Here is a 17588-nt window from a genome sequence, read left to right as displayed (position 1 = left end):
GAACAAATTCTTCCATAAAATATCAAAGCGGGTTAGTGAGTTGTAAATTTTGTGTGTTTCGAGTTTAATCGTACACTCCGCGAGAGAAATCTGTCAGTTGAACATTCATCTTCGTGAAATACTGCAAACCCGTAATTAAGCAAGTTGAAACAAGACGAAGGAATCTGTCGCAAAATCGAAGACAATCTCGTTCGTCGAAAATAACACTTGAAACGCGAAATAAAAAAAACTTCACTTTCGAATTCCCAACATTTTTCCGCCGACAAAACAACGGTCTAATCCGCCTTCTTCGGCGAAGAAGACCGCAGCTTTCGTTGTTCCCGATCCAAATTACATAGCGTCGGTCGGTCGTGTAGCGCTTCTTAAACCATTCCATTTAGCGTGCCATTAAGCATTTCGTGGATTTGCGAAACTGAACATACTAATATTATTTCTTATCTTCGTCGAAATTGAGTAAAACTTTCGCGATTAAATTAGTCAAGGCGAATTGGAAAGAAAAAAACAAACAAAATGAGGGCAATCTAGAAAAACAAGTTTTGCTATTACACGGCCAGCAAGAAACACTTTGCTAAGTTTACCGAATTGTTTGTTTCACCAACAAAAAAGTGTTTTGTTGGCAAATAAATTCAATAGACTTAGCAAATTTTTCTTGCTGATGGCCGTACAGTAATTGATCATCTTGCTATTCCAGCAAAAATGTTTTCCGCATGTACATGTATATAAAAGAATCCGATCGAACGACAGTCGTTACTACATGACAGCGAGACGATATCAAATTTATATAATATAATTTTCGCACAACAAATCTTCCACTTAAAATTATCTCAGATTAGAAACATGAGAAACTAATTAATTTAAAACTTTAATTTCTTTAAAAACTGCGAATATACGGGCTTTCAATTATGACTAAGTTAAGGTCAATTGATAAATCGAATTCAGTGATGACTATATCTCCACTTCATATGCAATTATAAATTTTATTTACATTAATTATACGCGGAAATTGCTCAAGCTAGGAATCAGGTTTGAAAAGTCGCATGCGCGCGATTTGCATACAAATACCGACAATCGGAGATTGATTAACAAACTTCGCAGTAAATATGTATCGCCGGAAAACGATTGGGGACGCGAAGAAGAATAGAAAAACCAAGCCGCGCGTGTTTGCAAAATCAAATCCCACACTCTTCTTGATTTTTGCGACTTCAACTTCCGCTCGTCGGCTGCCTCCGCAAGAGTCGCGGCGGTGGCGATTTTTTAGGACAAAAGCCGTGGTCAGGGGGGAGAGTTTCGTTGATGACCACGTCGCGTCACACGCGGGGCGACGCGAGAAACTGATAAGTGGGACATACGCTTCAGCATCTCGCTATTTCGTAGTGAACTCGCCGTCGGGTCGGACCATCCTTTCCAAGGAGAGAGAATCACCGGGAAATCATTGTGTCACTTGTATTTCTCACGAGCGTTCACGAGTGATCCTTGCGGCAACGAACTTTTGCAATCTCGTTGACGTTCATCCGTCGTGCCAAACGTAAGTTGCCAATCGATCACCGTTATTTAATGTAATGTTTCTTTTTGTTTAGCGAATTCTTGAATTTTTCGCTTATCACGGGAGTCGACGAGAAAACCTGAACAGTGCGCGAATTCTGAATACGCTGCGCGAGTTTTCGATCGTCAATTTCGTGAGTTAATAAATTGTTCTCTCGCTTTCTCATTATGGAAGAAAAATCAACTTTAAACACTCTCAAATTGTAGTGTGTACTTAAAAATATATTAAAAGAAAATGAATTTAATTAATTAATTAAAATTAAATTAATTTTGTTCAAAATATATCGAAATTAAAAATTATCTGCAAAGTAATTGGAATTACGTATCGTATATGGGAACGAACTCGCAAAAATCTCGAGAAACGTTGCTGTAAGCAATGACAGCTCGCACTTGGTCCAACAATTGGTTTGTGAATTTTACGATAAAAAAAAAAAAGAAAAAAAAACATCGACGCTACTATTCTTTGCGACGCAATGTGCGCGAATGTATGTAAAATTTTGACTACTGACGCGCATTGCAGTTTTGTTCTTTCATTCTCTCTACACGTCCGGCACTTTCTGAAACGAACGACCGCTACCGGCTGGTTTCTCGGATGACAAATAGGAAAATTCTCCGAACGTCAACTCATTCACGAACAATTTCCGCGAGTAAATTTTTATCCGCGAGACGCTCCGTCGTATATTCGCGCAATTATATCTTGCATGTGCGAACTGTCATTTCACACAAAGATACGGAGCACTATGAAACTAATCTTCCTTGCGGCCTTCCGACTTCGCGTGCCTGTCGTGCAAGACAATTTTGTACAATCTCTGTTGTGGAAAAAAAGACATTTAAGAAGTTTCTCTACAAAAATCAAAAAACTGCAAAAATACAAAAAATGCAAACTTCCACACACAGACACACACATACAAAATTTATTTTGCGCTCGGAACTTTTCGTTTTATCGAAATGATTCAAAATCGCGGCGACTCCGCGTGCCGATCTTCTTCTTTGCTGACGCTTTTTTAGTTTTTCTCATCTGTTGCGGCCTGCAACACTTCCCGTACGGCACACTTTCCTGAGCGACTTGTTCTGCTTATTAGAGTGGAAGTGAAAAGGATCGACGGAAAAATAAAATCCCGCGCGACACGCGCTGTGTAACATCTCCGCGAACAATGTAACATTTTGATCTATCTGAAATGTTGTTGATAATAATTTTGTTTGAAAGTAAACAAGATCCGCGCGAAATTGACGTAATGATACAATCGAATTCGGAAAAAATAAAACGCACACGTAACTCGTCAAAAAGTGAGAAAACAGTTTGCTGATATTGTGTGTGTCGATTTTATGTAACGTATGTATATCTTTAACTGAAAATAATAAATGTACATCCTCACATTTTCGTAAATCAATTTTAATTAATGCGACAATTGCATTCGAAAACGCGTCAATAAATTAGTGGACACAAAACGTCAATTGAGTAGTCAGTGTATCAATTGACTGCTGAAAGTTGCGTTTAATTTTTAGGTTTTTGCAATTTCTTACTTAGTAAGTAAACGACGAGATCTGAGATATGATCTAGCGGATATTATTATAAATCTATTACGCAAATCGTTCATTTCGGCCAATTAACATTTGCAATTAGCATTTGATACAAATCTCAGATCTGTGGCTTCTGCGTCGTCAACGCGCGCGTGTGATTTGCAATTTCGTGTATTGTGCGTTTCTCTACGCGCAACGTGAAGTGCAAAATACAACAATGTGCAACAATTCGGTTGCGTGCGGTGCAACAATGTTGCACTGTACGCAACCGAATCAAAAGCGGCCGAACGCGATTCACTTGAATGAGCGGGAGTACTCACTCAAATCTCTCGAAGTGAACATTCAACTTCAAAAGAGTGAAAATTCACTCCTCGGAAGGATTTACACATACACACACGCTTACTCACACATTCCAAGAAATTTATATAATCTCGCTGCAACATAATTAGTTATGTTGCAACACGTGCTCGGGATTCGTGCAAACGCAATCTGTAAGACTGAAAGTAAAATCACGAGGAAATGGAGAAAGAAACAAATAGCAACTTTGTTGGATGTTGTACGCTGTTGTTGTGTACGCGTTACACAGAGAGAAAACATTGATCGTCGTAACCTTAAAACGAGGGTAAATTGCATCTCAACTTCTGAATAAATTCTCATTTATTTTGAGGAATGTAATAAACGGTCATGTGAGCCGTTTGCTGGATGTTTGTGCGGAAATATGTGGAAGAAATCTTTGGAGAAAGATTCTTTATTAATTGAAATCATTTATTTTTTATTGTTTACGGTTATTGATGAGATGATGTAATTTTAATTTCTTCCGGTTTCACACGTAACAAATAATCTCAGTTTTTTAATAATAAAATTAATTATACAATAAGTTTTTTGGTTACGAAAGAGATTCAAGGTTCGGACGAATCGGGTAAACAGCTCGAGTGATATATTCGAGGTGCAAACTCGTCGTTGAACCGAGTTATATTCAGTTTCCATGCGCGCATTGCTTTACGCAATGCGCGCGGTGTCTCGTAATCGTTCTGAACGAAGGACGCGAAATATAGTGCGGCTAGTGTGTCAAAAGAAAAGAAGCTGCGAGAAAAGACGTCTTACTCGAGGACTTTGGTCCCGAGGATCACGTTCTTGGAGGAGATTATTATATTTCTCGTACTTATAAGAACAACATCTGTTAAACAGATTTTTTTTACTGACGTTAGAGAAACGTTATTTTATGCATGTATTTTTTTTTTCTCCGAGAGGAAACGGACGCTGCTTGTCGAACACCTTATGTAGCCGAGCACGTTTAATCGCTAGAGAAAACACCACGTGCTACAAGGACTTTAGTAGGTCATACTCGTCTGTAACCATTCTTTCGATGTCGACATTGGCGCGTCTTCGAGTTATCAATAATTTTGCTACAAAATTTATTACATTAACGATAATATTTTTCGAAAAGAACGGGAGAGAGATACACAATTTGTTATATTATAATTATTTAGATTATTACAATTTATTGTAACACTGATGTTCCAAATTGTCTAAACGAAGATATCGAATTCGGCGGAAAGCGACGCAGGGGAGCGTTTTATCGACAAATAAGAGCCAAACGTGTCCGGAACGTCGCGACTTTAATTTAAGTTTTTTTTTTATTTAATTAGTTAAAACGCACAGAAAAACGAAAACATAAAAATGACAGTAAAGCGGTTGCAGGATGTAAGAGCAAGATTAGAAAAATAAGAATCAAGTATCCGAAACGTTTCGGCACTAATTGAACTTTCTCTAGTCGGACAAAAAAAAACTATCAATTAAAAAGAAAAGAAGATAGTAAACCGCGAAATGCAGAAGCAGCCGTACAATCTACTTGCATCCTTTTCTCGCGACCGATTTTGCATCTTGTTAAGTTTGATCAATGTTGTTTCGCAAATATATTTGTGATAACGTACATAATCACTCGCGTACGTTTCGGTTAATTATCATCAATTCAGCATATCCGTCTTAATCTCTTTTCTTGTTCACCAACAAACGTGCCAGGTATTCTTGTTTCTCCGATTGATTTTCGCGAAGTAAGCAAAGGAATGCGTGACCGAGCGCGAATTTTCGGTCTTTTCCGTTTTTGTTTCGCGACAAGCGACAAGTGTCGCAAGAGTGATCGCGAAGGTCTTCGTACGTGCCGTTCTTTCGTACGTGCGTAAGAAAGACGCGTCGAAAAACGTAAGGTGCTATTCGCACACACAGAGAGACAAGGTTCGGAATTTCGATCCCGTGATTAGTAATGACCTCAAATACACCGGCCTACTTTTCGTGTAAGAACCTGTTTCTTGCTCGCTTCATGGCATTGCCTGCCTCTTCCTCGTTTCTCCGTATTCCCCTTCCTCCGCCACGCGAAGATCTATTCCTTGCTACATCATGTACCGTTTTGAAATGCCTCGAGTTACTTTTACTAAAAAGATCTACGACCATATATTCACCGGTGATCATCGAGATGTGCGAGAAACGCGGGCACACGCGCGGCTCTTATCGCGGACGCGCGCCCGGTGAGATCCGTTTAATCTAGAGAAAAGAAACGAAAATTAGAAATTATCAGTTTTTTTTATTAACATCAACACCGAACTCTTTTTGTAGCGAACTTTCGCAACTTTTACGTGTATTGTTGCACATTTGCAAACGAAACTTTGGAAAGACAAATTTTTTAATTTTTAGTTTTTGATAAAGATATTATTATTATTATTATTATTTGCATAAATGCGGTAACGTTCTTCTTATAAAGAACACAAATCTCATTAGACGTCTATTAGACGTCCATAGGTCCGCATATCTAATAAACGTCTAATTAAATTTCTGTGGATTGTCTGGGGGGAATTTCTGTGTGTTCTGTGTGAATTTGTAGATTTATTTGCCTACACAAAACAACACTAAAACAAAAAAACAAAAAAAAAAGAAAACGAGTTTTGTTTTACTTGAAAATTCTTGTTGAAAGTTTGCAACAAAAACGACTCGCGTGTATATTCTTCAGACGTATCCTTCGCGACGAAGAGTTTCGTTGTTTAGAGATACTACCGACTCGAGAGCCGAGAATCTCATATCGCGTGAAATTGTGAGATCGGAAAATGTATGTCTTCGACGCTTTCACGTGGATTATCGCATCCGTTCTTTACCAGTTTCTGATTACAGCAAATATCTGTGGTTGAAAAACAAAAAAAAAAAAAAAGCGAGAAGATAGATCACTGTACCACTGACTTACCGTTAATCTGCAATTAACCTCTTGTCGCGCGAAACTTTTCTCTCTAGGTCAGAAAAGAACAAGAGAGAAAACGGCACTTGCTACGTGCGATCGGTTGAAAAGTAAACTAAACGCGCGCGCGCGCGCTAACAACGAACGGCAACACACACGCAGATGAGTTGAGCGACAACAAATATTGCAATGGCGCAACTCTCTCCAGAAACGAGATAATTATTTCATTATCGTGTAAAAACAAATGCCGTACGTAAACAATTTAAACAACTTAAAAATTAAGCTGCTTCTGGCTTTATGACCTCTGAAGATATTTTCATTTTTGTCCCGTTTTTTCCGCGTTATTTTTTTTTCTCAGAAGACACACGTGTATGAGTTGTACAAGTAGAAATTGCGAGTGGAAATTTCTGCTCAAGTCTCGAATGCGAAATAAAAAATCTCTCGAAAGTAATATTCAACGCTCGTGTGTTTGAAGCGATTTTACGACGCACAGCACGCACACGTGACCGGTTCCAGTTAGAATAAAAATATCTCGTCCATTTTATTTACATATTTAATGTAGATCTACAATGCGTTTTTGTACTACTTATATGTCTTTTTCCTTAACTAGCTTCGTGCAACTTTTTTCACAACTGAGATAATACGGCGTAATTATCTTAGATCGTAAGTTGCACAATTAAATGAGAGAATTAAATGAGAACATTGACGAGCGTATTAGTGAGAAAAAACGCTAAGCTACTTTAAAAAAAATAGTGCGTGACTCACTTTTTATTTTTTAATTCGCGCGAAGAGTCGATCGATTTCATCGCGTTTATTCGCTCGCGCATTGGTGCAGTTCTGTTTCGTAAAAGAACGTCTCACACGCCTCGATCTTCTTGCGAAATCGAATAACGACGATAATCAATCGTACAAAGATAAACTCGATATATTTATTTTTTATAGCTTTTTTCACGCGATTGTATCGCGAAGAAAAGCTCGACCGCGAACAACAGCGCAAGTAATTCGTGACTTCGACGATGCTGCTCCGCAAATCTAATAACGTGAATCTCTTTCTTCAGCGGGGGACACGAAATCGAGAATCGGTCGCTGTGAATGCGAAAATGATTGTCTTCAATTGATACTCGACAAAAAAAAAAAAGCGTTTCGACAGGAATATTCCTGATACTTTCATGTTCTCACACAATTGTGGTCAATTATTTTAACATTACAATGTAATACTCGATCATTACTTCGAGACGATGTTGTCCCCTCGAAGGTTGGCACTTCGAACGACGATTTTCTCACCATCACGTTCGCGTTCGCAACCGATCCGTTGTTTGTAATTTCTATTTTATTGCATTATCGAGACCTCTTCTCGGTCTTTTCTCCGATGACGATTTACGTGAAACCTTCATCCTTGTGCGGCATTGTAAGACTTTCCGACGTTTTCGAAGAAAGTCACTTAGAGACCGATCGCGCTTCTTGCGTCGAAAGTACTCTTTGCGCGAGTGTCGTCTCTCTTTCTCTCGATAACACACTTTCGATTCTGATAATGGATCTCCATCTTTATTATTAAGAAAATGATAATGATTTAATGATTTAACAACACATGCGCTCAATGTGTAACGTGTGTAAAATTGATTACGCCCCGTAAGTGGCACACGCGATATCCAATTCAGATTCTGGATATTCATAATGTGACTATAGCGGTGTTGTGAATCAAGTCCGTTAAATTATGCGTAGGCTCTCGCTGCGTCGAGAGAAAGAGAGAACGCTCGCTGCACCTAGAGGCGGAGAGAAAGAGGGAGAGAGGGAGAGAAGACAGAATCGCGCCGACAGAAAGGAACATCTTAGTGGGGCACCTACATATGTCACGTCGTCACGTAGCCAGGGTCACCTGAGCACGCTTTAAACAGGGAGGAATGCTTCGTGTCTAATTAACTGTAAAGCGCAGAAAATGGAAATGTACAAGAACAAAGTTTTAGCTTTTACATTTCGACTTTGTGCAACTTCGTTCCGCGAAGATTTCTGTATATATATATATATATATAAGATTAAGCAGCGAGTTGTGGTCGTGATCTAAACTTTTGCGCGATTAATCACAAAGTGTATAAAAAAAAAAGATACATGTAATCAGAGTGTGTGTAAAATTTTTATTATTTAAATTATTATTTTAAATTTTTTAAATTTTTATATTCAATATCAGTTTCGTCAATTTTTAACTGAATAAATTTGATAATGGCAACTTTATTCTGTCTCGGAGACCGAGTTCGGAGAACTCTCGCTCCTCTTATAATTGAAAAAAAAAAAAAACTGTGTATAGAGAGTATATTTTTACTTTTCCAATTTAAATTACACTTCTCTCAATATATCAGTCCCATTAATTTTCAATTGAATAAATTTCTGAAAGCGGCAACTCTACTTAATTCGTTCGGAGCCGAAAAGTGACTCTCGTTCTTCTGCTTTCAGCTATTGAATTTTGTTCAATTTTGTTTACTTTGCGATTTGTGTAATTCTACGTTTAGAGACAAAATTTGTTTGGCGGTTAACCGATATGAAACGACAAATCGTCCCGATACAAAAACTGCAACGCAGTTCGAAACAGGTGTGTGCGAAGCGACGCGATTCAGCGTGTTTTGTGCGAGTGATCGATCTCTCCCGCGACCGTTTTTTCACGAAACAACAAGCGCGATAACAATCCATTCGAGAGAACCGTCCTTCATTTGGACCGCAACGAAATTGCACGCTAATGTAACATCACCGACGATTACCCGGATCCCTTTCCCCTCTTTCTCTCTGGTGCAACAATGTAACGTTTCCTCGTCGTTCGCGGGAAACGACTTTGCTCTCGACTGCACATTCTCGCGCACAATTCGAGAAATATCGTTTCCCGCGCGACTATATGTACGTTTGTTCCCGCGTGTCGACATTCGACGCGTGCGATATTTAGAAACTATTCCCTTGTATTATCTGCGCGCAAACATATACGTTCTTCTTTCGCTTTGCGCACGTGTGTGCGGAACGCTAGTAAAAACCGCACGTTAATGTTCCGTATATAACGAGATCGTTGCGTGCTGTACATAACGTACGACCGAGAGAGCCATCAAAGTGCCGTGAATCTTCGGCTGATGGCCGAGAGAGACGCGACAATGGACCACGATGATGTCTGGCACCTTTCACCTTTTGAAACAAAAAAATGCGCAAAAGTGGAACGCACTTGTCGGCCGAAGGGAATCTTTTAAAGATCCATCGCCGATTTCGCGCCTCTGTTGTTGCTTTAACGTAGCAATAAAACTCCGCCGTTGTTACGGAAGAGTTTCTTTGAGATGTGTGTTTGCAAAACACACACGCGAACGGTTTAGACGCAGGAGTGTTTGTTGTCGAACGTCGAGTTATACTTCTGTAGCTTTTTATGTCAATATCTCATGCGAACATTTGCGTGTTAGAAGAAGAATTTTTTCGCGTAGAATCGCGAGAATAGAAACTTCTCTTTCTTTCACACGTATTTGCGACAAAACAAATGCGCGATATAATTAATTTCAATTGTGCGTAAAAATTGACATGACCTGATTGCAGGTATTCCGGCAACATGGCGCCGAATTTGTTCGGCAGTTCAGCGACCCTGTACCTCGAGGCTTCTCAGCAGGATGTGTCGCAAAAGAATACGTCGGAGAAGAACGTAACGCAAAAAGTGACACAGAAAGCACAGAGCTCGAAGCCCAATTATCGATGGAACATCGTCTGGAGGAATGTGATAGCTTTTGTCTACCTTCATCTCGGAGCACTTTACGGACTGTACCTTTTAATAGTGGCCGCCAAAGGCTACACATTTATTTGGGGTGTGTTTGTCTGTTTGTGTTCTCTGTTTTTCTGTCACGCGCGTCTTTTTGATAGTGATCTAGCAATAATAATAATAATAATAATAATAATAATAATAATAATAATAATAATAATAATAATAATCGCGAAAGTGTTTCAAAAAACACGTTTTGATATATTGTCGCAATTGTTTTTATTTCGATTTCTTTAAATTTTCATTTTTTTTTTTCCAGTTTTTACAGTTGGCTCTTTCGGAGCTGTGGGCGTTACAGGAGGCGCTCACAGACTCTGGGCTCATCGGTCTTACAAAGCGAAGTGGCCGATGAGAATCATTCTTATGCTCTTCCAGACCATGGCCTTTCAAGTAGGTTTTCCGCGTTTAAAAATTACCGACAATTGTTTTTTAAACACGTTGTAAAATATATATTCGCTATTATAAACTAAACGCGCAACTTCACGGAAAATCAAAATAACACGAATGTGATACCGTTAGAATCATATCTACGAATGGGTGAGAGATCATAGAGCCCACCACAAGTTTACGGACACGGACGCCGATCCTCACAACGTGCAGAGAGGCTTCTTCTTTTCGCACATGGGCTGGCTCTTGGTGCGCAAACATCCGGATGTTATCAAAAAAGGCGCAGCGATCGACATGAGCGATATCGAGAAGGATTTTGTCGTCGTCTGGCAACGCAGGTATACGAGATTCCAGAAAACAACTTGACGTTACCGGAACACGACGGACACAAATTTTGAAACAAAAAAAAAAAAAAAAACAAAAAAGAGAACATTCGACGTTAAAAATCCGACGATTCTAAAATCTCGTCCAATCTCTGTTTCTCGCAGATTGTACATCGTTTTGATGCCGGTCATTTGCTTCTTGCTGCCCACCTGGATACCGTGTCATTTTTGGGACGAGAAGCCCATGTATGCGTGGTACGCCACTCTCTTCAGATACACGCTCTCGCTTCACCTCACCTGGCTGGTGAACTCCGCGGCGCACATGTGGGGCATGAAACCATATGACAAGTAAGCGTTTTCGAGACTCATCGACTGATTGTGTCACGCAAAATGAGATCTTACAAACTCCTTCAAAAAACGCGCGTTTTGCTTTTTATCACAGCACGATCAGTCCCACTGACAGTTACACCGTCGGCATCGGCGCTTTCGGCGAGGGTTGGCACAATTACCACCACGTCTTCCCGTGGGACTACAAGGCCGCCGAGCTGGGCAACTATCGGACCAACCTCACCACCGCGTTCATCGACTTCTTCGCCAAAATCGGTTGGGCATACGATCTGAAGACCGTGGCGCCGAACATGATAAAAAAACGCGCGGAGAGAACGGGCGACGGCTCGAAATACGAGAGAGTGTCCGATGATCATCACACGCACGAGGGTGCTATTTGGGGCTGGGGCGACGCCGACATGACCACTGAGGACATAAAGAAGGTCAATATCATCAACAAAAGCGACTGAAACCTGAGAATCTCTCGGTACCTCTGACTGTGGCATTACATTCGGCCGGGACTTTGTTGAACGGAACGTGGATATTCGGCGATCGTTTAAATACGCGATCTATTCGATAGTCTGATTGTGAGCGGCGTTCGATTTATATTATATTTTTAAAGTAGCGTAATTGAAAAGCTCGATATTGTAGAAATTATTGTTTGCTCTTACTTATCGAAACGTCATCGATTTGTTCTTGCCGCAGTACATATATTTCTTTTGAAATCATCTCAATTTGCGAGTTTAATTTGTCTGTTCAAACTTACATTATCTCAATGTTTTTATGCAATATTTTGACATTTACCGAACATGCACGGTCCGCGTAAAAAAAAAGTCCCGTTGCGAACTGTCAGATAAGAAGGTGATCGCCCAAAGAAGAAAAAGGATCGCTGTAATTTATAATAACGTCAATTAATACTTAGTGTGTAATATACCATTTGTACGGGTTGTGTGTGTTACATCGGTTCCTCTTTCCTCAAATCGACCGAGAAAAAAAAACGTGGATTCGACTGCCTCGCAACAACGAGGGAAGGAAGGCTCGAATATCAAGATAAGTTTTGAAAAGAAAAAAAAAAAAAACAAGAGAAAAATTATGCACATGTAACAAATAAGACAAATAAAATTTATATCTCGCGTTTTCGCACAAAAACAATTTTTAAAAAATTAATAAAGAATGAATCATTCAGGCTCTGTAGTTTCTAAACTGAGAAATATAAATCCGGTCATATATATATCATATATAAGAGCCGGAGAGATTTATTATCTGACCGTCAATTTTGTCTGTCTCTTTAGAGTCTACCTCGTCATTGAAAAAATATCGAAAGACAATGCTTGATATATATTTTTTTTTTTAAATAAATTTTCCATTTTCAATATTTACTATCTGTTTTGAAATTGCTCACTTTTTGTAAGAGTATCTAAAGTTGTTAAAATTTTAAACAAAATTTTTTTTAAACAGAGAAATATAAATCCGATCATAAGAGCCGTTCGCAGGATATTGTGTGCGGAAATATGCGTGTATATATATATATGTATATATATGTATATATTTTCCCAATGGCGAGGTAGACTCTAAAGAGACAGACAAAATTGACGGATAGATAATAATAACGTGTTGCTACAGATCGGTGTATTGTGAGTTTACACGAGAGTGAGTATGTGCGACTCACGCGGGAGAATAATTGCACGCACACGAGAGCGAATATAGTCTTCCGGGATATATATAATTGGTTCGATTAGCGTGTTGTGGCGTGTCGTACAATCAATTATATACGTACCTACGAATCAAATTCATTCGTGGCCTTCTGAATAACTGTTTAGAATGATTAGACTTTTTATCGAGACTGTTTCGAAAAACAAAAAAGAAAAACAAAACAAAACGAAACTTCAATGTCAATTCCGTGATAATTTAGCGACGTGTATTAATTCGGGATTTTAACGTTATTATGATCAAGTTTATGATTAGTGAAGAGACGGTTATACAGGGTGTCCCACAATTGCCGTCTCGTAGGCAAGAAGAAGGAGTTATTCTAAAAGGAAAAGTCCTATACCATTTTGGAAGATTCGCAATAATTAACGAGATATGAATTAATAAAGATCCGCTAATCAGCGTGCATCCAGCGTAAGGGGAGCGTAAGAACAGCCTAGTCTTTCGCGCGGACGCGCAGTTGCGGGAGGAGCCAATAGAATAGCATGTGCACCTTTACATAAACAGCATATAAGCTGCGGGACACTCTGTATATGTATATATATGCGCATACAGCGGAATAAAATTGAAGAACCGATACTCGTCGCGCTTTATAAAAAAAAAGCAAAGATCGTAAAGAAATCTAAAATCTATTTATAGGAGGCAGGTTCATATTTTTAATTTAAATATATCTTTCACACACACAACACAATTATCGACTACGTAACAAAATCATATATATATATATAGCTCACACATATATATATATACATATATGTGTGTGTGTGTACATTATATATATCACTGTTATACAAATGACCATAACCAGTAAGTTCAAATTGTTATTGTTTTAATCTATTTTTTGAATTTAGTTTGATGATAAAAACTTCACGACGTATGAACGGCATCGCGTCACTTTCGCTGTCGCTGGTTTTCTTTTCAGTTTTTTTTTTTCTTTTTCGATGACCGCAAGTTGTTACGACACTCTGATAACAATAAAAAAATTAATGAAAAAAATAGCTTACGTTCTTCTTATCTATCTCTCAATCTGCGCGACGTAATAAATTCTCCAATGATATAATACACTTGACGTATTACGTGATGTAAATCGAATGAGTTGCGACAATGTAATAAATCTCCAATTGCGCGAGAATTATATTTCCGCGATTCATTAGAAATCGGATGCGACGTGACCGTCGACCGCGTGAGTGACGCGACGGTAATCTCGAAAGCGGTGTGTGCTCGTTCGCATTATATTATATAATTAATCAAACGAACGATCCGCGCAGACACGGGACTCCGTTTTGTCTTCCGTAAATTGATATCCGTCGCCGAATATTCGAGTCCGATGCGCGGCGCGCAGAAGGCATCTCGAATGGCGATTATTATTACTTACCGATATTGCAAAAGCGTGATACAAGCGGCTCGCATAACGCTAATTGCGCGACGCGCGACAGTCAATTAAAAAAAAAAAAAAACAAAACAAACAAACAAACAAACTTCCCCCTGCATCGTTTCATCATTGCGGAAATTCGCGATAAACGAAGCAAAGTTTCAATCGTAACGAGAATCGGTTGCAAATCTCTACGACGTGCAAGTGAATGTTTTGTTCGCGAATTTTCTCGCGAACCAATCGCTTTGTTTAAATTTATCGTATAAAAAATGTTTGACAATTTCTGAATATCAAGCACAAACAATTACGTTTATATTTATTATCTCTATACGGACAGCGCTTGCGGAAATGGTTTTAAAAAATCTCTAGAGAGAGACGAGAGATTTGATCAAATTTGTACGATGTTATCGGAGCCGGTAAACTTCCGCGAGAGATTTGTCAACGATTCTCTTCTGTGTACTTAAATTTCGAGAATAGCGTAACGTTTTCGTTGTGATTGTCTTTGGTTTTTTTTTTTTCTGGGGTTTTTTGTTTGAAGGTGAAATATCGGTGCCGTAGTGTCTTGTACGTGTAAGAGCGTAGTTTGTAGGGGAAGTTAAGTGGTGTTAATAAATGCGAGATAAAAATCATCGCGGAGCGAATGATACATGATAATACTTTACCGTATTCTCGCTCTCCCCCTCTCCCTCCCCCCATGCGGATGTAGATTTTGCTAAGACAATATTGATATTTACACTGTATTTATAAATAAATTATTGTTACGTCGATATCGCAAGTGTTGCTTTTTCTTTTACGCGATCCGTTCTCTTCCTAACATTTATAGACGCAGTTATATAATGGGACGAAAGATCATTAATTATACGTATTGGATTATTTGCATCAATAATCACGACAGCTTTAAATAGTCGAACCGTCGCGTGGTTCTTTTATCGCGCGTTTTGTGCAAACAGCCAACCCGACGCACACGCGTCCGTAACAAAGTGACGAAACTGCGCAATGTATTTTCGAATTGTGTGTCTTCCGCAAACTTCTGATAATTGCTTTGCACGATCATCGGAGGAGAAGTTCCTTGAACTGGTCGCACCTGTAGCGACATCCGCACTTGCATAACTTCGCATTGCGAAATCTCTTCGCCAGTTTTTTTTTTAGATCCTATCTCTCTTCAAGGTGCTCAAATCCCGATTGCTTGCGATTTAGCCGACAAAGTTGCAGCGCACACAGCTTTGACAGGACATTCGACAGTTTGCCGACAAATCGCGAATCGCTTTACGAGTGTTTTTTCGCCGGATGCGCGTCATAACATGACAAAAGTCGGTAATATCATGAAGAAAATTAATCGATACTTCGTTTGCACTCGATTAGCAATTGCGATTTTCTAAATATATGAAAAATACATATATATATATATATTGCGATTTTCTAAATATATGAAAAATACATATATATATATATATATCCGACATGGAAAAAACTGAATAAATGAGAAGAGACTTCTTTTGATCGATTAATTTCGCGTTGTCATCGGTTTCGATCAAAGGAATGCGTCAAGGGAGCGCAATTTTTGACACTCTCGTTTCACTTGCGCCATGTGCGGTTTAATTTCGTAACTGCGCGACGAGTTAAGCGCGCTCGTAACTGCGTCTTTAAAAAAAAAAAAAAAAACGAGATAAGATGTGGGTGCGTTCCAATTGTCTCCGCCTCGCTCATGCTAATTGCATCAAATTTGGCGAACGCTTAATGAATGCGTATGACTAATTCGACCTAATTGCTCGTAAATTCGAGCACGTACAAGCCGCGTCGTTCGCAGACGCTCAATTGAGAGAACGATTTTCGTCGCTGTATTGACTCTTGCGTATAGTATCTCGTCAAGCGAGCGCGCAGTCAAACTCCGACAACCCGGCAAGGAAGAGATGAAAGACCGGAGTTTGCGCGGAAATCATCTTTCCGCGAAGCAATTCTACGAAAGATAACAATTAAATAATATAGTTTTTCCCGTCTTGAGAATATTTTTTGCGTTGTGCTCGAGTGTGTCACGAATGGAAACGCGTTGTTTTGTATTTGCAAAACGCTACTTTTAGACATGCGATCATGAAATTTTGGAAAAAACGATAACGACGTGTTAAGTGCGTAAAGAGGCAAACGCGTCAGTTCTTGGCTTTCAAGAAGAGACCAAGAAATTTGACTCTCTCGCGCGAGGAAGGAGAGATTCGCTCTGTCAAAGAGATTCGGAAGAATAAACAATTGTCGACGGATCTCTTACAAAAATGTGTTTGTGTGTGAAAAAACCATGCAATCATATCATCGAAGATCAGTCTTGTTCGTCGTAAGTAACAACAATGAACGATCTTGCTTTTAATTTAAGCTACAACGAAATTAAATTTATTCAATTACCTTGACCGCTCTGAAAGCGGCGCTAAAATGAAGGACGCAAAAACGAGCGAGAGTCGATAGACCTCGATAGTATAGTGACAGAGAGTGTACAGGTACGCGGCCAGAGATCGCGGAGTTCCACCAGATTATAGCGCATAATCGAGCACAGACTTCCATCCTATACGTAAGTATATTTGACAGATTGTGTGTTTAATATTTTCAAATTTGACATTTATTTAGCGTTTCGTGAAGTTGGCGCGGTTGTATCACAAATGCGCGTTTGTATTACAAATGCGTATTCTAAACTCGGCTTCGCTTTATTGCCTATATTTCCACATACCTAAGTTAGCGATCTAATGTAGTATAAAAACTTGTGTGATCGAGAGAAACGGGTTCTAGCAGAGACTGGTTTTTTTTAAGATGTGCAAAGTAAAGTGCGGTGACGAGAACGTACGCCTCGTCGGATAAATATATTTCGTTGCGTTTATAGCGCAAGAAACATTGATGAATAATTGTTAACGTATACAGGATAAAAATATAAATAGTAAAAAGTCTCAGATGTGTGAAATATCTCGATCGTGTCCGAGACTTTTTTACTCATCCTGTATATTTTAAACGTAAAGAGAAGGAAATGATTACATTTAAACGTAAAAAAAAGATAAATTATTTTTGTTGAATCGCGCGTGTTGAGTTATTCGTTGATAAAGATCTGTGTACGCGATTTGAGGAAACTGATGAACGAGAATTGGCCAAAGCAAAAGTCACTAGAACTCGTTGCTCAAAAGTTATCTGTGTGATTCCAAATTCCAGCGACTTCCCGACCCAATACCCTGAATCAATTTCTCATGTGCGCAGGCCTTAAGAGAAGCTCGTGACAAAGATTCTTACTATGAGAGTTGCGAATTGGGACTGAGATTGTAGGAATTTGTCCAATCGCGGGCAAGATCGGCACGCTTTGTTCCAATTCGGGTCTAAATTCGAATCCCGATCCGATAAATCGCGCGCGTGTGTATACATATATATACATATATATATATATATATA

At 39.1% G+C, this 17588-nt stretch overlaps 2 protein-coding genes across 3 annotated transcripts in view; both read left to right on the top strand.

Annotated features, from left to right (window-relative positions):
- The first annotated feature begins 950 nt into the window (after positions 1-950).
- LOC109856072 (acyl-CoA Delta(11) desaturase-like) lies at positions 951-14941 on the top strand. The gene is made up of 6 exons (XM_020430937.1): positions 951-1525; positions 9842-10104; positions 10318-10448; positions 10578-10783; positions 10934-11116; positions 11211-14941. Exons 1-6 carry the CDS (start codon positions 1101-1103, stop codon positions 11563-11565), a joined length of 1563 nt encoding a protein of 520 aa, XP_020286526.1. The 5' UTR covers positions 951-1100; the 3' UTR covers positions 11566-14941.
- Positions 14942-16051: 1110 nt separating this feature from the next.
- The window catches only part of LOC109856071 (glutamyl aminopeptidase-like), an 8020-nt gene continuing 6483 nt past the window's right edge, over positions 16052-17588 (top strand). Inside the window, exons 1-2 of one of the 2 annotated variants that reach the window (XM_020430935.1) lie at positions 16052-16497; positions 16599-16728. The gene's annotated coding sequence lies outside the window, so the exon portion shown is untranslated. Of the gene's footprint in view, positions 16729-17588 lie in introns of both variants that reach the window. The other variant, XM_020430933.1, reaches the window with a different exon arrangement.

This window comes from Pseudomyrmex gracilis, unplaced genomic scaffold (genome assembly GCF_002006095.1).
Source record: "Pseudomyrmex gracilis isolate BER0280 unplaced genomic scaffold, ASM200609v1 scaffold_106, whole genome shotgun sequence".
In the NCBI taxonomy this organism is placed as follows: Eukaryota; Metazoa; Arthropoda; class Insecta; order Hymenoptera; family Formicidae; genus Pseudomyrmex; species Pseudomyrmex gracilis.
Note: the sequence above shows the minus strand (reverse complement) of the source record. Positions and strands in the feature narration are given on the sequence as shown.